The 23,241-nt window shown below is 52.0% G+C and overlaps 7 protein-coding genes across 7 annotated transcripts; 3 read left to right on the top strand and 4 right to left on the bottom strand.

Moving 5' to 3' along the window:
• Positions 1-80: 80 nt before the first annotated feature.
• Positions 81-10,485, bottom strand: CDV56_107722 (uncharacterized protein; the record flags this gene model as incomplete). Its single annotated transcript, XM_026761341.1, has 12 exons — positions 81-1,744; positions 1,796-1,969; positions 2,041-2,145; positions 2,679-2,889; positions 2,944-3,118; positions 3,174-3,262; positions 3,312-4,270; positions 4,351-4,561; positions 4,610-5,879; positions 6,026-6,066; positions 7,322-8,819; positions 8,882-10,485. 12 exons carry the CDS (start codon positions 10,483-10,485, stop codon positions 81-83), a joined length of 8,001 nt encoding a protein of 2,666 aa, XP_026617607.1.
• A 551-nt stretch (positions 10,486-11,036) lies between these two features.
• On the top strand, positions 11,037-11,737 carry CDV56_107674 (cupin domain-containing protein; the record flags this gene model as incomplete). Its single annotated transcript, XM_026761293.1, has 2 exons — positions 11,037-11,549; positions 11,618-11,737. 2 exons carry the CDS (start codon positions 11,037-11,039, stop codon positions 11,735-11,737), a joined length of 633 nt encoding a protein of 210 aa, XP_026617606.1.
• Positions 11,738-11,785: 48 nt separating this feature from the next.
• On the bottom strand, positions 11,786-12,845 carry CDV56_107618 (putative mitochondrial carrier protein (Pet8); the record flags this gene model as incomplete). The annotated part of the gene is made up of 2 exons (XM_026761237.1): positions 11,786-12,685; positions 12,789-12,845. 2 exons carry the CDS (start codon positions 12,843-12,845, stop codon positions 11,786-11,788), a joined length of 957 nt encoding a protein of 318 aa, XP_026617605.1.
• Positions 12,846-13,811: 966 nt separating this feature from the next.
• CDV56_107466 (putative protein kinase) lies at positions 13,812-16,495 on the bottom strand (the record flags this gene model as incomplete). Its single annotated transcript, XM_026761085.1, has 4 exons — positions 13,812-14,578; positions 14,642-15,980; positions 16,082-16,377; positions 16,444-16,495. 4 exons carry the CDS (start codon positions 16,493-16,495, stop codon positions 13,812-13,814), a joined length of 2,454 nt encoding a protein of 817 aa, XP_026617604.1.
• A 2,869-nt stretch (positions 16,496-19,364) lies between these two features.
• Positions 19,365-19,901, bottom strand: CDV56_107311 (mitochondrial 54S ribosomal protein uL11m; the record flags this gene model as incomplete). The annotated part of the gene is made up of 2 exons (XM_026760930.1): positions 19,365-19,697; positions 19,773-19,901. 2 exons carry the CDS (start codon positions 19,899-19,901, stop codon positions 19,365-19,367), a joined length of 462 nt encoding a protein of 153 aa, XP_026617603.1.
• A 443-nt stretch (positions 19,902-20,344) lies between these two features.
• Positions 20,345-21,784, top strand: SVF1 (survival factor 1 family protein; the record flags this gene model as incomplete). The annotated part of the gene is made up of 5 exons (XM_026760845.1): positions 20,345-20,364; positions 20,441-20,656; positions 20,768-21,192; positions 21,256-21,632; positions 21,686-21,784. The coding sequence occupies 5 exons, from the start codon at positions 20,345-20,347 to the stop codon at positions 21,782-21,784; spliced, it is 1,137 nt and encodes a 378-aa protein (XP_026617602.1).
• Positions 21,785-22,240: 456 nt separating this feature from the next.
• Positions 22,241-22,726, top strand: CDV56_107175 (uncharacterized protein; the record flags this gene model as incomplete). The annotated part of the gene is made up of 2 exons (XM_026760794.1): positions 22,241-22,305; positions 22,489-22,726. The coding sequence occupies 2 exons, from the start codon at positions 22,241-22,243 to the stop codon at positions 22,724-22,726; spliced, it is 303 nt and encodes a 100-aa protein (XP_026617601.1).
• Positions 22,727-23,241: the final 515 nt, after the last annotated feature.

Raw genomic sequence — 23,241 nt, 5'->3', positions numbered from 1 at the left:
TTCTGTCACCTGTCCTTCTGACTAGGTTACCCTACCTCAAACGAGACTATGGATGTGTATAGTCCAGATAGCGCAAGATTTCATAACCAACCCATCAATTTCAGAGAATCCTGATCGATCATCTTGTACATCCATTGCCAACGTACGGTCCAAAGCATTGAAGTTTGAAGTAGACTTTGCGCCTGAGAAGCGGAAAGTAACCTGCAAGATAGTGTGGGAAGCGCCAGCGGCACTTGGTGTGCATTGCCACCAGATTTCTTTTGGACAACCAGCACAGGAACGGTGAAGCGAGTTTGCCCCGGAGCTTCGAGCGCCAGGCGCTTCAGCAGCGCTACCACAGCGGGATGCTGATGATTCTTTCCACGACCCTGTCCATCAGTCATCCCCCGAATCACCTGCAAATCAGACTGCCGCAGCGGCCGCACAACCAGAGACAAATCCTCCGCGTCAAAGCACCGACGGACGCCATCGAGCTCGGACTGCATGTAATGCGCACGCATGTCGGGGTCTCGGTCTCGGTCTCGGTCTCGGGCTCCCTTGTCCGGGACCACGGCGGCCCGCACCCAGAACCGATTATCCCACAGTTTCCAGGGCGAGTACATGGTTTCTGACTCTGGGCGGGGGAGTTCGAGGGCTAGTGAGGGGGCGCGGTTGCGCATGTAAGGTTGGCGAGTGAGGAGCCAGGTATTCTCACTCTCATTCTCCTTGTTGAGATGGGGTTTCTGACTGGGAGGAGAGGCGGACGGGGGTTGGGAAGGGCGGAACATGATGCCGCCTAGTGTGAAGGGGAGGCGGTTCGTTGGTGTCGGTGTCGATGTCGGGGGTGGCGAGGGGGAAGAGGAAGGGAATACTCGTGCGGTGAATTGCTCGAAGCTAGGCAGGGGGAAGTGGTTGTCCGGGTGTGGGGAGATGAGCTCTGTGATGCGGCGGAGGGTGAGAGATTGGATCTGGGTTTGGAAGTGGGGGGTGCGGATGCGGGTGGGTAGGTGCGATTGCGATTGCGGTTGCGGGCTGGGGAATCGGATGAGCATTGTCCCGGTGCTTGGGTTGAAGTCCAGGAGGCGGCATTGGGATAGCAGGTTGTTGGAGTGAGCGATGGCGTCTTCGATGAGGGCATGGCTTGATTGGATGAGGGAGAGGATGGAAGGGACCTGTAGGGCGCGCGGGAGGAGTCGCGGGGAAGATGGAGACAGGAGGCTGCGGATGGCGTTGCGCGGGGTGAGGGTTGGATCGAAGTTTGTCGGGTCTGAGACGTAGGGGATGCGGTGTTGGTGGCAGGTTGCGAGAAGGGAGGCCTTGGGGAAGGCCAGGAGGGGCCGGCAGAGGAGGATGCCGCCGGTGGCCATGGGGAAGCCTGGTCGCTTGTCCCCGTCCTCGTCCTGGACTTGCGGTCTGGTCGTGTTCCCGACGAGAGCAGAGGGTGCTCCTGCTCTGTCGTCGCGAGGCCGAGGCCGGAGGAGCGCCGACGAGCCACTCTCCGAGACGCCATAGAGGCCATGACACTCTGGGATTCGGGCGATGGGCGGGATCCCGGCCAGGCCGGCGCCTCGGGCGCCGGAACAAAGTCTCCAGAGGGTCGTCTCAACGTTGTCATCCTGGTGATGGCCCATGAGGAGGGCGCTGATGCGTCTGTCTCGGCAGGCTATGCCGAGGGCCTGGAAGCGCAGACGTCGGGCATGGGTCTCGAACGCGGAGACGTCGGTGCCTTGTGGCCATTCGAGCTCTAGGATTTGTGCTTGTAGGCCTGTGTGGCTGTTAGCCCATCTCTTGTTGGCAGGATCGTGGTCTGGCCTACCGATATCACTCAGCCATGCAGCTACAGTTCGGGCCTCCCGGCTACTCTCCTCTCGGGCTTTGTGGTCTACGACGAAGGCTGTGACAGTCAACCCATCCGCGAGGTTCTGTTCTTGTAATTTTTTGCATAGGAAGGCCAGAGCCATAGAGTCTGCGCCGCCGCTGACAGCCAAGCCTATCAGACAATTAGAACATAACTCGGCGGCCGTGGATGCTCATGCTCAGCGAGGATTCGAACTGACATACCCAGTTTACGAGGGATAAGGCGATTGGCCTGTCGTCCGCCCCAGGAGAGACGCGACTCGCTCCATGCTCGCTGGAAATGCTCCAGGAACTGGGAGGCTGTGATTGCTTTGTGAGGAAGTTGTCTGGAGAGACATGATGCAGCCATTTATCATTCTGGCCAAACTAAGGATGATGTGTGTTGATGCCGATGGAAAAGATGGATGACGGTCAGAGAAAGTTGTGGTGGTTCTTGGCGTCGGCGGACGAAATATATTTGGTCTCTTGCTGAGCACCAAAGACCTCTACACTTTAAACTCATCAGGAATCAGATCAATTCGCTAGATATTTTGTAGTCGCTAATCTCATTGATCGCATACATTGTATTCTACACGTCTGGAGCAGGCCATTTCCACAACAGCCCGCCCAGAATAGGTCACGAAGAGTAGAGACAGATCCCTAACTCCGGGTGTGCAATATGGACACAGGGAATAATATGACAGAGAAGGTTAAAAAAGAAAATCGGAGCACGGCTCTCGGCCTTGATGCCTCATAGTTTTTGATCCTAAACAGCGCGACCAGTCGTAGAGTTCACGAGTTTTGGATAGACACAGAAGCAGATCCCGACGCTGTCAGAGAATGGACACTGCTGGGCTGAGCACTTTCTCCATCTCCGTTGGCCATGCCTGCTGTCTCCGACAGATGTGTGGTGTTGGTTGCATCGGCCGACTGACTGCCTTGGTCGCCTTCTTTGCCTGACCCAGGCATTGGTAACTCCTTCTTTCCATTGGCTCTGTAGTACAGAACCATATCGCCGGATGATCGCCAGATATGAGCGCGGATGGTTGCGAGAGTCATATTGGGTGGTATGAGCTGGTTCGAGTTAGCGAAGCAGTACGAGATTGTTTTGCGTCGATATGTACACACCATCTTCTGGCAGTAGAGTTCCAGATATTCTTCCGGCTTCAGTGCGCCTTCCTGCGGGTCTTCGGAGTATGAAGGGTCGATTCTTTCCGCCACGTAAGCGAGAATCTTCTTCGCACGCAGCATACGGTTGGCATTCAGACGAGAATTGCTGACACCGTTACCATTAGGAACCGGCCTACAGTAGTTATACCGTTAGCAGAGTACAATACAATGACTGAGATTGTACATACAGATCTGGCTTGGATACGGGCGGCAGCAGGTCGTCATAGGGTTTCAGAATAAAGGCGATCTTGACGGGTTCCTTGACAGGCACTTGGTTCTACCCAGAATTAGCCATATCCCGAATCCCGAATAAGTTGAAATCTCACCTTCAAGAGTAGTTCAGCAAGCCACATGGGTATCGACTTCTCAAGCCTGTCAATTTCCTGGCCGATACTACCGACACTGCCTCTGTAAAGGTCCGAGGCCACAGCGGTATCTCCCGATTCCTCCTGAATGAAAACGGCAGTACGAGGAGGGATATCTAGCATTGGGGTCTCGTTATCAGGACTTGGGGCGATGGCTGACACGAGCTCCTGCCCCGGATTCGCCGCGAGGAATTCATCATATTCATGACGAATTCTCTCGATGAAACCGCTCAGATTGCTATCAAAAACTTTCTCTTCTTTGAGTGCCACGGGTTCTTCCGGTTCCTCCACCTTCTCCTCCTGAACCTGAGGCTTGACCTCGGAGGAGGTCCTGCCCAGCTTCTTGGGGAATTCCATCCGGAACTTCTTCCCAAAGATTGATCCCGTTCTCTTCCTCTCCTCTTTATCAGGTTCGACGGGCGATTGAGGCAGTGCGGTTGGAGTAGGATCTCCCGGTGTCGTCGCATCCATCGCATTTGAGCCTTGTGGTCTCGGGGACGAGAAGTAATCGGATTTGTCTGACATGGAATTCCTCACTACGTCGGCTTGAGGCGATGCGAGATGGTCACCGAAATCACCCGGCGACGTGCCAAAGTGATTGTTGTGAGTATTGAGCATGGAAGACGTCAGAAAACCTGGAGTGGTAGCAAGATGGATTCCGAAACCAGGCGTCGTAGGGCTCCCAAACAATTCATTTCCAGGGCGCATGGGCAGAGAAGATGGATCATAAGGGATCTGTATTCCTAGATTCTTTGCATTTGGTGATGGAATGTCCATCGGCGCCGTGACACTCGACATGGTCTGTCTGGCCAACTCTTCAGCCTTTGCAATGGCCGAGGCACGGTACTGGTCATCTCGCTTGATCTCTTCGTCCACCAGGGGAGCAAAAAGCCAACGTAGAACCCATTTTCCAAGATTTACTGTTCCAGGTCAGCCAGATCAAAGACTAGAGAAAAGAGAAATCGAATGCTCGCGGGGTGAGGAAAAGAAGGTCACCCACTTCTCTGATCTTCCCGGATCTGTGAGTAATCAAGAAGGTCGGCCTCGTCCGCGTAGACCTCGGCGTCAAAGCAGCGATTGAGCTCCAGAATGACAGACAATCGACCTGTTCGAATGTCAATCGTGCACCAATGGGCGATGCTCTCAGTAGTATTGATCTCCGACGCGACATCGTCCATATGGCGCTTGCCGAACGATTGTATTGGTTTGCACTGCAAGTGTCAAAAGAAGCCTTGGTCGGGTGGATGGCGAGAGATTACCTTCAAAAGATCCCAAAGAACGACCTCACCGGCGGAATCTTGCGTAAGCGTGCGCTTTCTGTCATTTAGCATGAAATGCTTGATCAGACCATGTTGGCCCTCTATCGTCTCTTCGGGTAACGAGTACACTGGTAGATTGAGACCCAGGTCATCGTCCAAGTCCGGATCGGGTGAATGCTGCGGTCCGTTCGCAGGCAAGCCCTCGAACGTACCTTCCGGTACTCGTGACTTGGGGAATGTCGATGTGCTGGACAACAGTAGAATTGACTCATACGGTATCTTTGTCCGCCGACCCTTCTGGGCCGATGACTCCTCAGACTTGGCTGCGTCAGGGCCTGCGGGGCCCCTTGACGAGGGAGACTCGATCTCTGCAGTGGTATCGATATCGTACCAGCGGTTGATGCTGGACTTGGGGGTGGCAGTCCAGATGTACTCACCGGCAGCGACCACATTGACGACGCCCTCGTGTTCTTGCAAAGCTGCGACACAAATGCCCTGCTCCACGTCCGAGCAGTGCCTTGTATCAGTCTTGGCAACCAAGCCGGAACGGTCGCTCGAATAGAAGACCGACAGCTGTGGATGGCTGGAGTAGAGCGACCAGACGCTATCGTTGTGCATCGTCAAGGTGTGCATGCATCTTCCTGCTGTGAGAGACCAGATCTTAATGGTTTGATCTGAAGAGGCGGTCATGATCCTATCCCCGTCGCGAGTGATCAAGATGTCTCGAATGTTGTCTGTATGCCCCACGAATTTGGTGATCGGCTTTCCAGATTTCGGATCCCAGACTCTGACCACGCTCTCCGGGCCGCCGCTGGCGAGGACCGAAGAGACCGCCCCCAGCGCGTAAACGGACCCCTTGGCCGTGCTCTCGCCTCCGCAAGCATCAATGCTGAGAACCTCGCCGCCACCATTCAGATCCCACAGGGAAAGCTTATGATCGAGTCCTCCAGAGGCCACCCAACTAGAGTGACTTCCGGGCGTCGCAAGGGCCTTGACGTAGTCTGCATGTTTGCCGATGGGTGAGGGCAATTCGGTGGATTCCGAGTGTGGTCGCCAGAGTCTCACGGTGGTATCGGATGAAGCTGAAACGAGGGCCGAATTATTCTGGGTCAAGACGATGTCATTGATCCAATGGCTGTGGGCCTGCACTTGATGTCTGAAGGTAGTTGGTCCTGACTTTTGAGCTCCTAGAGCTGGAGAGGGTTTGGATGTGGAGAGAGGTAGGTTGAGATCCCATGAGCAGATCACTCCATCGCGACCAGCGGAATACCTTGGGAGGACATTAGTCAGCGCATTGTTACTGCAGCGTGCAAATAAATCCAATAACAAATGGACGTTCACCGGAATCATCATATGCAGTAGAGAGGGAGGTGCTCACAGGATAGAGTTGTCTTCATCAACAGTCAAGCTATTAACTCCCAGTCGGTGACCACCCGGCGCATCAGGCAGAGGGAGCACTAAACAGCCGCAGTTAGATAAGACGTGGGGGGCGCAATGGGACAGGTCAGGAGGTGAACAGGTAGGATGAGCAAAAAACTTACCATAAGTGACCCTCTGATGACTTGGTTTCCGTGCCATGCAGCAGGGATACAGAGCGATGCACTAGAAGGATGATGGAAGGCGAGGAGAATTGCGGAGGAGACGGGACTCGATGCGGATTGCGGAGTGGTTAGTGGTGATCCGCCGAACAGCTCGGGGACGATCAGACAAGGAGTGCAGAGAGTGTGGGGTTACTGAGAGTGATGCATTTAAGGTCATAGATGGTGATATTAACAGTGACAAAGAAAGAGTGCAGATTAGATTAATGGATTAAAGTAGGAGAATATGAAGAGCGAAAGAGAGAGAGAGAGAGAGAGAGGAGGGAGGAGAAGAGGAGTAAACTAACTACGGAGAAGGATGAGGAGAGGAGGACAAGGCGGGATAGAAAGAAAGTGTTCTAAATTGTCTCCAAGCATGATAAGTGGACATAATAATATGTCTGTGTGTATATTTTGGAGGTTACTGATAAATAATAGCCTGATCTCACGATGGCCTCTCATGATGGAGGAATGCATGAATGGATAGGACAGACTTGACTACAGCCACATCAGGAACAGAGATATAGCATATAGATAGACTGTCATCAGGGATGTTTCACCACATGTTCGAGTCTATTCAGGACTCAGACTCAGACTCAGACTCAGTCAGTCTCGAGTCTGTGCTAGTGTAACTCTGTTGAACTGTTCAACGGTCAACTGGTTACGCCTCTTTACTTGGCTCTTATTGTTTAAGCGCCTCGCGGACACTCTGATCTCCAAGTGACACCATCAGCTTGCATCTTAGCCTTCGCTGCCTTCCTGTATTCTAGTCTATTAAGCACTCCGTAGTATCTATTGAGCATCATTAAATCAATAATATTAAATATAAATTAGCTCTTGGGACCGCGTTTTGGTTCCAACTCTTAGAACTCGGAACCCGATTCGATACGGTTAGATAGGGGGCGGTCAGTCGATATATCTAGGGAGGCGGTAGACCCCTATACTGCCTAAAATTTCACCTGTTTTGAGGTTACTCTTTGTTGTGGGCGAGTAAAATCTATCCTGAAAGTCGGTGTATATAGATGGCGTCAGGATACGGTAAGAGTAAGAGTCGATCTCAATCCCCAAGTCCAAGTACAACTCAGTCAATACAAAAGGACGGAAGAGGAGACTCATGATTTGTAAGGAAACGCACTCCCTCATCACGTTCTTCCTCAAAGCACTTGAAGCATACGGGCTGACAGCCGAAGACCCCAATACTATGGGCCTGTCCCTGCTGAGAGAGAATACTCACCGCGGCCAAACGAGCGGCCCAGTTACCATGGGCTCGAAAGATGCCCACCCCTTCCGGAACATCGAGGAGCTCATCCCAAGAATCGATAGAGAAATAGTCATAGTTTGAGTCGTGAGTGTTGCGTTCATGCTTGTCACACACATTTGCGACGCGCGGCAGCTCTTCAAAATCGATGCACATAATGTCCAGATCGGCGACCCATCTGCCTCGGTCAAGGACGGAGATGACTGATTCCACCACCATCACTTCCTGGTCAATTGTCCTCTCATCGCCCGGATTGAGCGGGAATTTCCAGTCTGTGAATGAGAGGTGCAGAGAGGTACCAGTGAAGTTGTTCTCGCGCTGAAAGTCATACGGAGCATGAGCGACCACGTTGAAGGCGTCGCTGGGCTCTCGAATCTTGGGTTCCTGCGGCGCGACCAAGAGGGTAAGACCTGGGTGCCCGATATTGCCCAGGATCCGCCGAATATCATGCGAGGCAGGCGGATCGAATGGATCCGAGAGGACAACGGCGGCCACGAAGATGGAGTCTTCCGAGCACAGCGCGAGAGCGGTGCCAATGTCTTCAGGGTTGAGATCTATCAGACCCGTTTCAAATCGGGCAATGCAGGAGAATGCATTGGCGCGGTCCAAATGAGGAAGCGAGGCCGGAAGAAAGTTAGCAGCCGTGCATTGGATCAGGGCGACGGGGGACTCGGAGATGGTCAGTGGAAACCACAACGGGTCGGGGAGCCAGGATGCCTCATAGAGGGGCTGTGATAAGATCTTGAGAGAAACTGTTGCGTCACCCAGATTCTCATACACTTCGGCAGCCATGCTGAACCCATGGAGGGAGTTGCGGAAATTGATGGGCAGGAGAGAATATTCTCTCACCATGAACATGCCCGGGGCCCTTCTCCTATATACTGAATCTTCCTTTGCCCATGACCACCGATCGTTGGACTTGGGGAGTTCCTTTGCGGCGATCAAGGAAAGATAATCAGCCAGCATGCAAGGGTCTATATTTGCCTTTCCGAATTCCTGTATCCCACTGGCCGGACTCAGCAGTCCCATTGCCGCTGAGACAGCTCTGTCATGGAGTTCCATATAGCGCTGCTTCGGACCTGATTCTTTGACATAGAGTCCTAGTCTCCAGTCGCCGTAAATTAGGATGTATTTAGTCCATGGCCCGCTGGCGCAAGTCTCTCCACCACCAGGACTGCATTCGCCCAAGGAATTGGCAGTTGCCGCTGACGGATCGAAGACTGCAAAATTTGGAACCTCGATGCTAGTGTCGATCTTCTTCTGGCAGATGGGCTGGCTGGTCGTTATTACGGAGCAGTTTTCGCCCAGTTCAATACACTTGGACATCAAGCTCTCCAGGTCGATTGGCTCGTTACTGAACCCTTGTTTGTGCGATCTATGACCTCGTTAACAAAAAGAGAGGGTTAAAGACAGAGAACAGACAGAATATCCATCTACCTTTTCACAAAAAGTCTGGAGTGGCGCTGCTCTGAAGAGAGAAAGTGACCGTCCAGGTCCCTTTTCCTATTTTTTGCGGGATGAGCCACCGCGGTGGCAATCTCCCAATGCTGGACCATGCTAGGATCGGTGCGTTGAGACGCTCCAAGCGCGTAGCATATCACCGCATCTTCTGGTCTGAATCTCAACTCCACCGCGAGTTGTCGCAGATACGCTATCGCGCAATCCCGATCGTTGTGCTGTGACAGAGCCGCCAGTGTCCGGGGATTGCAGATTCCGAAGTAGGGAATCAGGACTTGGGAACGATCCAACAGGAAGGATTTGGCTCTTCGGTGACCATACTGGACGAGCTGCATAGTGGTCTGTTTCACCAGCCCTCCACAGTGAAGCAGGTCCTGGGCGGCGTCAACGAGATGTTTGAGCCATTGAAACCGACTGCGAACGTCCGAGTCCAATTTCCCAAGGACAGACCAGATATCTAGGAGCCACTGGGCGACTACGTCAAACTCACGAGTGCTCACCTTCCACTCGCAACACAGACTCCCAAGGAGCACCAGTCTGAATTGACGAAAGGTGACGCGGGTGAAGTCCCGCTTACTGCGAGCCACAACTGGATCTCCGTAGTATTTCAGATGGGAAAGAGCCAGAGACCATTTCAGGCCCCCCTCAAGGTTCGGGTCCGATGCCTCTTCGCTGTTGATAGTTCCCGTCCCTCCTGGGGGGAAGAGTTGGTCGCGAAATTTCACATGCGTTGCCTTGTTTCCTAGCACGATCAAATCTGGAAATAGATGCCACGAGGAGAAAGCCACGAGGAGGGATCCATTGGAAATCATGATGGGTGTGCCGCACAACAGCGCCTCCAGGCCTAGCATGGTTTGCTGCCAGGTGTTGAGCACACTGGCATATGTTGAGGTATTTGCGGGCACGGGGAGGGTCAGATTTCTCTGGATCAGGTTTAATTGCGCAAACTCGAATTGCTTGGCTCGATCTGCACTGCGCAGCCAGGACCTGGCACTATTGTCCCATCGGGCCAGGTCGTCGCGCGAGATTTCCTGACGCGCCGCGAAGAGAGTGGCTGCGGCCACAATCTTGTTCTCTGCATATGCCTGTTGGATCTCCTGTTTCCTCTGCTTGATCAGTTCGACCCAGATGGCAGTGGCCTGTTTTGCGTCCCAGGCGCGGGCCAGCAGGCACGACAACAGGTAGACACCAATTGATGCGACTCCTGATGTCGCAGCCGCCCAGAGCGTGGTCCCATCAGCCCCTACATAGGGCTCAAATGGCCCGTGGATCCCTGAACCAGAAGGGCTGATTCCGGGAGTTTGGACCACCTGGGAGACCCTGGTGCCAAATGACTCGATCAGCCTCGGAGAGTCTGGTATGAGATCCTCAAATAGAGCACCTAGCCGGCGCGCGGTTCGATGAGGCTGGCCTTCTTCGGCGTCGTGTCGACGACGTCGGGATAGAGCTGAGCCCAATGGTCCAAACTCTTTGGGTGCCTCGAACTTCAGAAGCGTAAAATCGAAATTGATCGCAGCTAGCTGGATATTATTTTCATTTGTCGCGGAGAATATCGAGTTTGTTAATTTGCCTAGTGCTGACATGACTGTTTGCTCTAGGTGTCAATAAGAGCTAGGAATAAGGATAATCATGAAGAAGTCTGCTTTTTATTCTTGTTCACATATTGTTTGTCAGAGAACTGCAAATATATACCTTGATTGGATGTTCAGCCTTGCCATGCCCCTGTACAGGTGAAAACAAGGCTGAATATCATCTATGTATCTAGAATCTGCAGGCTCTCATTCGCTTACTAGATATCAGGCAACACATAGATATAGTATGATAAGGCTATGTATCAGTCAGTAAATCGCTTCATTTCTAAAACATCCGCAACACATTGTGATACTTTTCCTCCTCATTGAAGTCTGTCAGAGCTGTAAGCACTATTAAATTAATAACTTAGCTCGATGACATTGTTTATTTATTATTCTTCATCGAATTCCACCATATCCTCTCCCTATCCTCTACATTGATATAGGCAAGTCTACAGTCACCCTGATATCATCCTGATGGCGCTGTGCACTTCTATAAATAAACAACACCTATATAGTCCTTTGGCTAACACACACACAAAAAGAAAAGCAAAGAAAAAACAATGGATATCCCCATCACATCCATCAAACCAATCTACCACCCATCTCCCCCCCAATCCATCCAAACAACCCTCCAAACCCTCCATCTCCAACCTCACCCGGAAGGAGGCTACTACACCGAAACAGACCGGCACCCGCTGCGTATCCCCAATCCTCACAACAAAGACCCAAGCGACACCAACACCAACACCCGCTCCCTCTCCTCAACAATCTACTACCATCTCACCCCAAACTCCCCAACGAGCTTCCTCCACCTGAACCGCAGCCGCACAATACACAGTCTCCACCGCGGACGGGCGCGGTACGTCATTATCCACGCGGACTTGGCGACGCAGGCTCGGGCGGAACATGGTGGCACGGCGCCGGTTACTTCGTTTGTGGTCGGTCCGGACCTAGAGAAGGGGGAGAGGATGCAGTGGGTTGTGGAGGGGGGCAAGTATAAAGGTTGTTATCTGTTACCTGATTCGCCCTCGGAGAATGGAGATGGGGGGAGCGAGGGGTTGTTGATTACGGAGGTAAGTGAAGCGTCCCATACCCTTGGATCAGAAAGAATGAGTTTGAGATGTCTATATTGACGTGCCAGACTGTTGTCCCTGGGTTTGAATTCGAGGATCACGAGTTTATGAGTCCCCAGACGATGGAGAGGCTCCTCACGGAGGACCAATGCCGAGCGCTGGGCTGGATGTTGAAGAAGGATGGATGACCGACTGTACATATACATTGCCATATACACCTTTGGTAGATATACATTCTATTCCGATTCCCTCTTCCGCTCCAGGGTATTCCACGCCCACTGGTAACTTCCCAGAAACACCGCCCCCCCAATGCCAATCCACGCCACTCGCGGCCCAATCCCGCGCCAGAACGCTCCAAACCCTTCCCCCGAGATCTCCTGCACGATATCCCTGATGCGCACGCGCGCGGCCCCCTCGCCCCGACGCGCCAGCATCACCCGCGTCTTAATGACATCGAGCGGCGTCGTCAGACCCGCCGCAATCGCCCCAGCAACGCTCCCAAACATCGCGCTCGTCGACGCAGGAACCTGGCTCACCACACCCGACTCCGCCGACGGCACCAGCACGCGCTTGGCATACGCCTCCTTCATCGACTCCCACATGGTAAACTGCAGCATGGTGAAGGGGATCTCCCGCGCAATCGTGATGCCCGCCCCGCGGTACAGCTCCCGGACGACCTGCCCGTACCCGCGCTTCGCATTCCCCGTCGGGTCCGGGTGCCGCAGCGCCAGGATGTCCTTGAGCGCGACCAGACTCGACCCGCCGAAGAGACCGGCCTGTGCCCGCTGCTTGACCACTTCCGTGGGCACCCGCACGGCGCATGCGGCGATCTCGCCCATCGAGGAGGCGAGCGAGTGTGTGAGGAGGATGTGGGAGCGGGAGGCCGCGTCGGAGCCGGAGGGAGGGAGGAGAGAGCGCTTGACGCCGTCGTAGACGATGAAGAAGGATGCGGCGGAGGGGGCGGAGCCGAAAAGGACCGACGGGAGACCCGCGTAGATGCCGCGGATGGTTTGTCTGAGCGACAGGGTGGGCGCTGGCGTGCTCGGAGCATGGTGTCTTGCTTTCTGCAGACGGGTTTTGATTGTGTCGAGGGGATACAGCGAGCAATCGACTGTGAGGCCGGCTACTGCTCCGGACTAGAAGCGCGGGAAAGGGAAGAGGTTAACACTGCCACCGGAAAGGAGGAGGAATCGACAGATAACGTTGGGGAAACACGGATAGAGAAGCAACTGAGCTTACAATCAGGGATCTCGTCCAAAGGGAGACCAATGGCTCTGCTTCTGGTTGCTGGGCCATGGTAGAAAGGAAGCTTGAGGTTGCAGTTTTTGAGTCACGTTCTACCTTAACATGTCGGACCGAGGAGGAGGTGTTGTGCAATTATCTAAACAGTCTATTCGAAAGGTTCGTGTAAGTCGCTAATTGAGGATAACAATTGAAAACAAATTCGTGAAAGGTTGTAATGCTGCAGGAAGCAGAACCTGAGAATGTGAGTGTCAAATGAAGCTCAAGATTTCGACCATCTCCGATAATCGCCAACTGTGGGAGCCGGCATAAAGTCCGCTATCTCCGCCAACTACGTCAACAGATCAAACTCCCATTCAATTGAAGAGTTCATGAACAGCCCTTACATTTGGTATTTGTTGTTGATTCATAATATCTACTTAGCCACTTTGTCTCAGGGAATGCACAATTAGAGACAGGTAATATAAACAGAATGACAGGATCCCTGGCAAAAACCAGACACACTCTAACAGCCCCTTCACACCTCCAGTTTGACGACGACAATCAAAGAGAACAATGAAAGACAAACTCTAACGAATAAAAATCTATCGCGAGAGTCGAAAAGTTGCTTCAACAGTCCACCCCTCGAAGAAGAAACCACAACGCCTGGAAAACATAATCACTGAGCCCTCTTTTCCAACGCTGAGATCAACGATACAATGATACATAGAACGGATGAGACTGGCGAGGGGGTAAGAAGTGTGATAAGCTCGCTCGCACAGTCGCGTATTTCAGAGAGGAAGGACGGCGGCAAGGGGAGACAAAGGATGAATTGGGGCCACCCGGCAGCATAGCGAAGTGAAAGCAATATAATTTCTGACGGGAAGCCCTAGGGAATCGTAGAAGTAAAGGCGGATGAAGTGAAGAAAAGGAGAAAAGATGGATGCTGGTAAAGACGGATCGTATCCAAAAATTCGAGGGCAATCATTTTCATCTGTAAGACCAGAAACATTTTGTTAGGGACCAAGCGAAACAGGAGGCCTATTTAGCCTTGTTATTGGGCTTGCTGTTGGCTTTGCTCGGGACTGGCTGCGAAGGCGAAGGGGGTTCCAGGACATGGGTATGGTTGCAAGCTTTGATAACCTCGCCCGTGACCTCCTGCCGGCAAGCTTGGATGTTTCGAACCCACTCATCGGTCAAGACATCTTCGAGAGTGGCCCGCTCCTTCACGTTCACTTTGAGCATGCGGCCGATGATATACCGGCTTTCGCGCGGCAAGATACGCAGGAGCCTCCAAGGACCCTTGATGACCTCCTGACGTTGACTCGATGACTGCGCTGAAGCTGGGAGAGGCGGCGCTTCCTTGCTCGTTGTTCGGGTCGGTTTGCTGAGGTTGTTGTTGGCCTTGTCTTTAGGGCTCTCAGGAGGGCGGTTCTCGTCACTGGTCGAGGAGGTAGGTTGGGCTTGTTTCTTTTCCGAGTCCGATTGTGCCGAAGGCTCACTCGATCCGTTCTTCTCCTCCGCAGGTTGCGCTGGTTTGCCCTCGTTGGCAACCGACGACAGGTCTGGAGCCGATTTGATGGCGCGGTGACGCTTCGGATCAGCATCCGGGACAGGGGTTCCTGGTGTCGGTGTTGAGACAAAGAGCCTATAGGAGTTATCGCTGACACGGGGTTGCTTCCACGGAAATCGGCGCAGTGTCATGCAGCAGAAGATAATAGCCAACGACCATATATCTGTGGGACGCGGGTCATACTTCTTTTCGTCGTACACCTCTGGTGCCAAGTAGGGATCGGATCCAACAATACCTGGGGAACAAACACAGGTTAGCTACGCTGGCTCAAGGAGAGACTCGCATTGATTGAACTCACCAGAAGCAGGAACAATGTCATTCTCGAAGGGATATCGGAAGACAACCGCGCTGCCGAAATCGATGAGTTTCATGATGCCGTGCTCATTGACAACCACGTTATCCAACTTCAAATCCCGATGGGCCAGTCCCATGCCGTGCAGGTAGGCCACACCACTGAGGATTTGCTTGAAAGAGCATGCGATTTCGTCCTTCGACATTTTCCCGGTCATGACGATCGCAAACAAGTCAAAGGGCGCGTATTCCATGACCTCGTACCAGTGATTTCCCTCCTGGATGATATCGAGCGTCTCGATGATGTTTCCATGGTGCAGAGTTGATCCGATGCAGAACTCGGCTGTCACCTTCTTGGAATATTCCTTCATCGTCTCCCAGGAATGACGGTCTCTGAATTGTTTCACAGCAAAAGTCACTCCATCACTGTTACGCTTCAATAACCGAACCGAACCGCCCGCTCCGGAGCCCAGCACTTTCCCGAGCTTTCCGTATTTGGAGTTGAGCCCGTGGTCATCGGCGAAAGGTACGTTTTCTGAGGGCGTGCTCTTTCCAGAAGAGCGGCTCGACCGCTTCGGGAGCGACGTGGGAGAATCGCCTCGCTTATGTTTGTGGTGACCCATCTTGAAGAATCGCTTGAGCTCCGCCATATGGCCATGGTGTTTCCCTTCACCACTGTCGTTCTGTCGTAAATCTTTCTTGCTGCCGAAGAGACCGCTCCGCTTGTCGCTAGATTTCAAATCGCCAGCACTGGCAGAGCGGGGGGTTCCGGGGCGACCGAAAGTTGACGAGGTTTGGCTTCGGCGTTTGGAGTCACGGCCTCCGAAGATAAATCTTTGATCGATCTGGGCAAGATTCTTAGCCGGAGGTGGCCGCTTGCTGCGAGCATACGGGTCGTTCGGCTCTCCCACAGGTGTAATGGCGCCTGGCGGGGTATAGTCTCGTGGGGTCATCGGCGGACTCTCCTCCTGCGAGCTTGGTTCAGCTCCGGGACCGAGAAAGAATTGCGCCCGATGCTTCGGCCCGTTCAAGGGATGAGATGAAGTTTTCGAGACATCGATCTGCTTGGACAGTTGGTCGGTTGAAGAGGGCCGAGATGAGGGCGCGCTCTGCGGCACCCCTTTTCTCTCAGCCACTACTGGAGGGGACGTCTGCGGAGTCATGGCCGCAGCAGCGGTTCTATTCGTTGCATTGGTGGTAGAGGAAACGTCATGATGTGTGGCTTCACGCGAATTAGTAGCTGCAGGTGTAAGAGGAGGCGATTGCATCGGAGAAGCACGGGGAGACGGCAAGATGGAACCATTAGGTTCCCGGGCACTGCGATCGCTTGATTCTCGAGACGCGACCTGTGAAGTGACGCAGTGTTAGTCTCTATCGACTGCTAGACTGTGCAGAGCGGTGCTATAATAACGCGAAAGCCAACATCGACCGATCGCATTCCACATACCCTTGACGAAGGAAGAGAGACGGGATCGTAAGAAAAGTTGCGCAACCGGGTCTCCTGCAATTGAGAGCTTTGGAGGCTCTCCGCTAGTCTTCGTAACTCATCGTTCTCCTTTGGAGGCACAGCAGATTCCGGTTGGGGTGATTGCGGGGCGTTTGACGATTCGGGCGGCTCGATTTCTTCGGTGATGGTGGAAAACCGAACCTGACCCGGCTGTGCCTTGGTCATATATTCGCTGTTGGACGAACCCGAGGCCTGGCCAGCTGCCATCGAGGTGTGCTCCTGAGTTGGCTGAGATGCTAATATGGGAAGTCGACTACATTAGAAAAGCGAGTTGCAAGCGAAAAAGGTAGAGCATTGCCTACTGGAATCCATGTTTTTCGCTGTACCGGCAAATTCGGTCGCTCCAGACGTCATACGGACTCGTCAAAACCACGCTGTGGAACGCATGCCCCTCCGCAGTTGCGATCCTGTTGGTTTAAACTTTGAAACGACAAATCCCTGTCGTTCAGATTGTAATTCCTGCACAAGCAGCGACTGTAAACTGTACCTGCGGGGTCAATCTGAACAGGACGTAGAAGGCTGGATAACGTGGGAATGGTAAGGAGTGAGGGCGGGGGGACGACGGAGCAAAACTTTGGCGAAGACCGATTGTTACTCAACAGCTTTGACGGGGGACAACGAGATGGCTGAGGCTGATAGGCTGGAGAAAATTATTAATCGCCACTACTCGGGATTGAAAGAAAGAAGAGAAAGATGGAATCGAACAAGTCAGGAAAGAGAGGTGACGACAAGATGGAAATGAGCAGCAGGACTGGGTGGGACCAGCGCAGGAGACAAGACGAGGAGGGATTCGAGAGGAAGATCCACCGGTCGTAGTTACAGGCAGATATGTCTGTCTACCTTGAACAAGAAACGCTGAAATGGAGAATGCGAGAAGGAGAAAAGTAAGTAGGGACTAGGGACTAGGAAGATAGAATAATTACCTAGATAGTTTGGAGCCACTTTCAAGCCAAAGCCAGTTGGACGGCGGCGGCAATAGCGGCGACGGAACGACAGGAAAAGTGGGCTGGGCTGGGAGGACTCTGCGCCTGGACCTTACCATGGTCTATTTATTATATTGGATGTTTGTATGTAGTACTCCAAAAATATTATTATGAGAGGTATTATGGAGAGACATGGAAGACATCAACGATTATTTGATACATAATATGCTAGAGTGCAGGAGCTAAATCCAACTGATTTACAGTGATCCGGGACTCGGTGAAGGTATTACCTCAGGAGTTACTGTCATAGCTGGAATCAGATAAAATCAAATTCGGCGAACAGATGAACGATCCTCTCCTCGTGCTACTGGTCTTTCAACAAAGGGAAAAGGTAAATGAAAAGTAATACTCGGAATATCGCGGACAAAGTATGCTCATACGGAAGTCTGTTCAAGTTGTATGACGCAGCAGATATTCACCTCGACTCTGAAGTCTATGTATCTGGCAATTTCCATGGTAATAAAGCAATACTCCGCAGAACTGATGAAAACACCAACTTCAAGGCACACATGCCTACATATTCGAGGTCAGCTGTCCCATCTGCAGCAGGTCCAAGAACTCCAAGAACAAGAGCCAGTCCGCTCATCGGCTGGTGAAAGCTGACGGATGCCGTCTATCCGTCCAGCGAACCACCCATGACCACGATTGGAACTGACTACTGTCTGAGGAGGAGATCGCTCCAATCCCGCGCTGGACTGAGGCCGGCATGGCTGTTCTTCTACCCCGCTAGATTTTTCTGGATTGTGTTTGGCGTTGAATCGTTGAATCATCGTGCATGCAGCGGCTAATTTGGAGGTAGGCAGGCATAGGCAAGGTACAAGGTACCTAGTACCTATCTACCAGGTGCGGACGGTAATTTCCCTGCCAACTGCGGTCTGAACTCGTGTCATTAGCCATATTATAAATTTGAGTATTTCATGAAGACAATCATCTCCTCATTGCTTCATATGTCTGATTTGAGGATTCTCTCCAGCCCACGACTTGTATACTGGAGTACCTACCTTAGGTTACAGATACCCCGGTAATCCATTTACAGCTCCAAAACACCACCACAGATTTGGTGGGGTAAGTGACATGGCCACCAGACACTAGTTCCGATTAGTATGCCAAGACTCTTGATATGACGTTACTGAATCCGGTTAGCATGGAGATCTCCAATGATGATACCTAATGTAACTCACTCCGTAGTGGATGATCATTGTTCTAGCCTTCATCTTCGAGACCGTTATTCTAGGGGAGTTATCCGTCAAGAGTTGAGAGCTGGAAGGGATGACTCAAATGGAATGGAGCTATTAAAAATACCAAGAGCTAAACTCATGTTCCTTGGAGAATGAGCCTTGGTGACATCGGCATATCTCTATTCAGTCTGAACCCTGCAGAAATGTTCCAATGCAGCCCAACGCGGATGACGACAATTCGTCACCAATTGTCTGGAAAATCCGGAACAATGGAGGTAGAAGGGGGCAAAGAATGCTGGGGTAGGAGAATTACGATTTGAAAGATGACTTGTAGTCGTCCTTCATGTTAACCAACTTGGGAACTTGATACTCACAATAGCATATTCCAACCCCCATTATCTTTAACTGGGATCTGCTGGTAGCATCATCCATCATATCTTCCTATTCAGGATCTGCCAAGAAAACAATTATTGAGGGATTGCGTGGATTTGCATAGTTTCATGCTCGCCAAGCAAATCCAGGGAGCATGATGCGCAACCCTTGTATTACTATTAATCAACTGCGTTTGTTGTTGACCCAGAAAATAAATTCGAGTCTCATCTGGTTGGCACCACCTGACTATCAATTGTCCTCAAGCATCCCCGTCGATTTCATGTTTATACTGTCTTCTGCTATCACAGAGCTGGTGGTGGTATGCCATGAACCACCTCGTCCAGACCTCGATGGTTCGAAAGGAATCTCCTACTCCGCTCATAAGCTCTTCAGAATATCGAAAGCGCCAGGCAGAGGCCATAATCCACTCAAAGTAACCCCCGAGAAAAGACGCCGTAAAGTTGACCTTGGCATTTGTCTTCAAGTTTCCACAACTCAATTTATTCAGTGCGTGCAAATGCTGTGGGTATTTGACGACGCTCTATGTCGCATGCAAGTCCTATAATGTACACATTGTAAAAGCCCAACCCAAACAACGCCGGTGTCGTAATCCAAAACAGCATGGCTGCAGTCGCACGAATCGCCAAAGTATACACTTGAGATGAACAGCCCTTTCTTCCAGGCGTTTATTCAAGGCACAACCTGGATGCCAATCGACTTCGCCTGCGCCATAATACTCTTGCACAGTCCCTGTAAAGTCAACCCCGATAATCTCGTCTCGGACTGCTTGATCTTGGCGATTTCGTACACATGCTTCAGGGACACTTTGCCGATGGTCTCATGGCCGGGTTTCATGGCTCCGCGGATGCGGTTCTTGCGGGGCTCCACGTTCGCGGCTTGCAGGAGGAGATATGTCGTCGTTGGGGTTCGGAGATCGAAGGTGAAGGATCGGTCAGGACGAACGGTGACTCGTGCGGGAATGGGGACTCCAGTGTTGATGTGCGCGGTTCTCGCATTGAACTCCTATGTCGGCGCGCGGCAGTTTAGTAAGATCACTGCGATTTAAAGCCGAAGAAAAACTTGGAGAGAAGAGCGTACCTTGCAGAAATCCATACTCTTGACACCTTTGCTACCCAGGGCTGGACCGACTGGGGGACTGGGACTGGCCTGTCCCGCTCCGACAATGAGCTTGACAATCTGATCTTTAGCTAGTGCCTTCTTCGCCATGGTGAGATGTGTTGTGTCCGCAAAGAGACGAAAGTATGGTATGTCTGTATTCAAAAATGAAGTGATGAGCGAACTATTTGCGGCCGAGTTTTGTTCGGATTCGGATTAGACCACCGCGCCGGAGTTTCGTTCCCCTTTGGGTCAGCTTCCGACCGGCCGCAAAGGGACGATATAACGAGCATTCTTGATCAACGTGGGACGGCATTGCGATGAGATTGTTGAAATCATGATTGTATGATGGTCATATTGTAGAAATCGGGTTGGCAAAATATAGTGCTTTGTAGTTGGCACCAGTAGCATCAATATCTCCCTCTGAACGATCACTGCTGTAGTTGGGCCGATCGACGCCATCAGGGCCCCGCGCGCCACTATGGATTTCCCTCTCCCTTCATCCCTCTCTCACCCTTGACCTGACAATCATCATCATTTCCTATCCGCCCATCATGAACTGGCTCAAGTCTACGTATGCTACTTCTCCGGTCTCGTCTCATGTTTGATGTATAATATCGACAATACTGATTGAAAAATGCTATATGTAGCCTCGCAAGTGTTGCGGGCACTCAGGAGCCCATCTACGGCCCCGAGGCCATTCAGTCTGTCGCCCAACAAGCCCAACATACCCCTTATACCGAGTTGACCAAGGACGACCTGCGGTGGCGCGCTTATCAATATACCAATGTCGAGACTCACACCTTTTATGTGATGGCCGACAATGGCACTCTGGTCATGGTGCAGGTCATCTACAGCAACATCGCGTGAGTGGAACCGTTCCGGTTGTTGCAATTCTCGGGCCTCATTTTGCGCCTGTCGAGACTGCAATCGGACCTTGTGTATCGTCGCTGGCTCACTACCTGACACTCGTGCAGAGGAATCCACACTACTGCGCAGTTCAACTCAAAGATCTTTGACCTCAAAGGCGAGCGACCCCACATCTGGCACTCCGACCCTCTATACAACTACATGTTCGATGAGAGCATGCTCTCCTTCGGAGCCGACAATCTCGCCTTAACGCTGAACGAGGAAGGAAATGCGTACACCATCAAGTCCGCCGTCAACGAGGACAGCCTGGTGAATCTGACGTTCACCCGCGCCGCCCCCGGTTTCGTTATTGGAAAGGACGGCACTTCTTACTTCGGGACCGACCCCGCGAATCCCTGGGGCAGCATGATGCATGCCTTCTGGCCTCGGTGCCGTGTTGAGGGTACAATCACGACGAAGGAGAAGACGTATGACCTCACCGGTCGGGGAATGTTCATTCATGCCATCCAGGGCATGAAGCCTCATCACGCTGGTGAGTTTCCTCCACCTTGTTATAGAAATGTGAATGAGAATGAGAATGCTGAGCCGACAATAGCTGCGCGATGGAACTTTGTCAACTTCCAGACCCCCTCATACTCTGCCGTCATGATGGAATATACCACACCGCCCTCGTATGGCTCGACGGTCGTCAACGTCGGCGGGATCGTCAAGGACGACGAGATTATCTATGCCGGTGCAACGAATTCGGCCGCCCACACCGCGTCGGCCCATGACTCGGACAGCGACTGGCCCGCTCCGACTTCCATCAAGGTGGTTTGGGAGGGCAAGTCGAAAGACGAGAAGGACGTCCGCGCGGAGCTCGAGGGGCCCCTCGGTAACCGGCTGGACCGCATCGATGTCATGGCCGAAGTGCCAGGCTTCGTCAAGACCATCGCGGGAAGTGTTGCTGGAACACGGCCGTACATCTTCCAGGTGAGTTTCCATTAACAATCGGCGTGTGTTTTGTCAAGCTGACAATTGGCCAGTATTCTCCGCAGGAGAAACTTTCTCTGAAGCTCAAGGTCGGCGACGAGGAGATCACAGAGGAAGGTTTCATGTTCTCTGAGGCTACGTTCATCTCATGAATGATTCTACGTACATATAGCACACCTGGCAGGAGCTTGTCCGTGGCGTTTTGAGTATTATTTTTGCTCATTCTCATTGATACTCATAAATCACGCAACCCGCATGACCCTAATTATTCATACAAAGAATTTTTAATGCTATTCATACTTGTCAAACCTCAATGCTATTATCCCGGTTCTTCTCAACATCTAGGGGTCACATCAATGCTGGTTTCATGTTTGTGCTCTTCAATGTAGGTGATTCACCTCATCCAACGGCATCTTCAAGCGCACAACACAATAGACAATAAGCTAACACAACTCATAGTGTTAACACCATATTTATACCATACAACTTTTCCTTCGACTGCCCTGCGAACTGTCCTTCAACTTCTCCCCCAAAATCTTCCGTATCAACCTCTCAACCTTCGCAGCAGACAAACATACATACACAACTTTCATCAACATACAGTCAACATGGACGTCACTCAGGCTACCACCGCCAATACTCGAGGCCTGCTGCTGAAAGGCTACCGGCGTCGGTAAGTTGCCTACTGCTGTGCTCTATGACCTCGACAATTCGGACTTGACCGGCATCCCAAACGCATTCCACCCTATGCTCACTCAATCATAAACCCACAGCTACATACGAGATAACATTATTGGTGTTAGTAAGTTCCCGACAAGCCACATCCGAACCTTCAACTCGCTAACACAATCTCTAGCCAGACCAGCTATCCGGTAAGCTACTCGCCCGAGAACATCCATGAGACTCCCCCTCTGAACCGTCCTCGGAACCACAGCCGTCTCGCCCGCCGCGGAGGCGTTGTGCGCATGAGAAAAGACATCTATCCTGAGATCTGTTCCGTCATTAAAGAGCGCCTACGCGAAGTAAGAATCCCCTCCCCCTCAGCCTCTCCCTGGAAAGCAAGGCATGAGTTGGAGGCGAAGCAGATGTCCTAACTACCTTACCTGTAGATCCTCTTTCAGGTGGTCCAAATCCTCGAGTCCTCGAAGACTCATCGACACGATAGGAAGGTTAGTAGCATCCAGCCTATTTCCTCGTTGCACGCAGTGGAAGCTTTCTCCTATTGACCGATTATATCTGCTCTTGCTAATCTGTTTGAGCAGGTGATTACGACTCGAGATGTGAGTTTCTGATAGTTGAACCGAGAGAATACGGAGCGCCTACTAATACGAATGTTTGATTCTCAAGGTTGTTTACGCCTTGCAGAGAGTGAGCTTTACTTATCCCCAGAGTCCTTCAGTTACTGACGTTTGCTATTGCAGATGGGGCAGACAATGTACGGTTTCTAGATTGGGCAGACTTTTTCGAGAGGAATGTCTTACTCTACGCACACATGTTCCAATACCTTTGTGACTTGTACGATAGGTTCACGAAATTGAATCTGACTAAACGATCTTAATAAATAGACGGCGTCGTCTTTATGATTCTGGCTGACATGAGCACCGAGTTA

This window comes from Aspergillus thermomutatus (assembly GCF_002237265.1).
Source record: "Aspergillus thermomutatus strain HMR AF 39 chromosome Unknown NODE_20, whole genome shotgun sequence".
Lineage (NCBI taxonomy): Eukaryota > Fungi > Ascomycota > Eurotiomycetes > Eurotiales > Aspergillaceae > Aspergillus > Aspergillus thermomutatus.
This window is presented reverse-complemented; position numbering and strand designations above follow the sequence as displayed.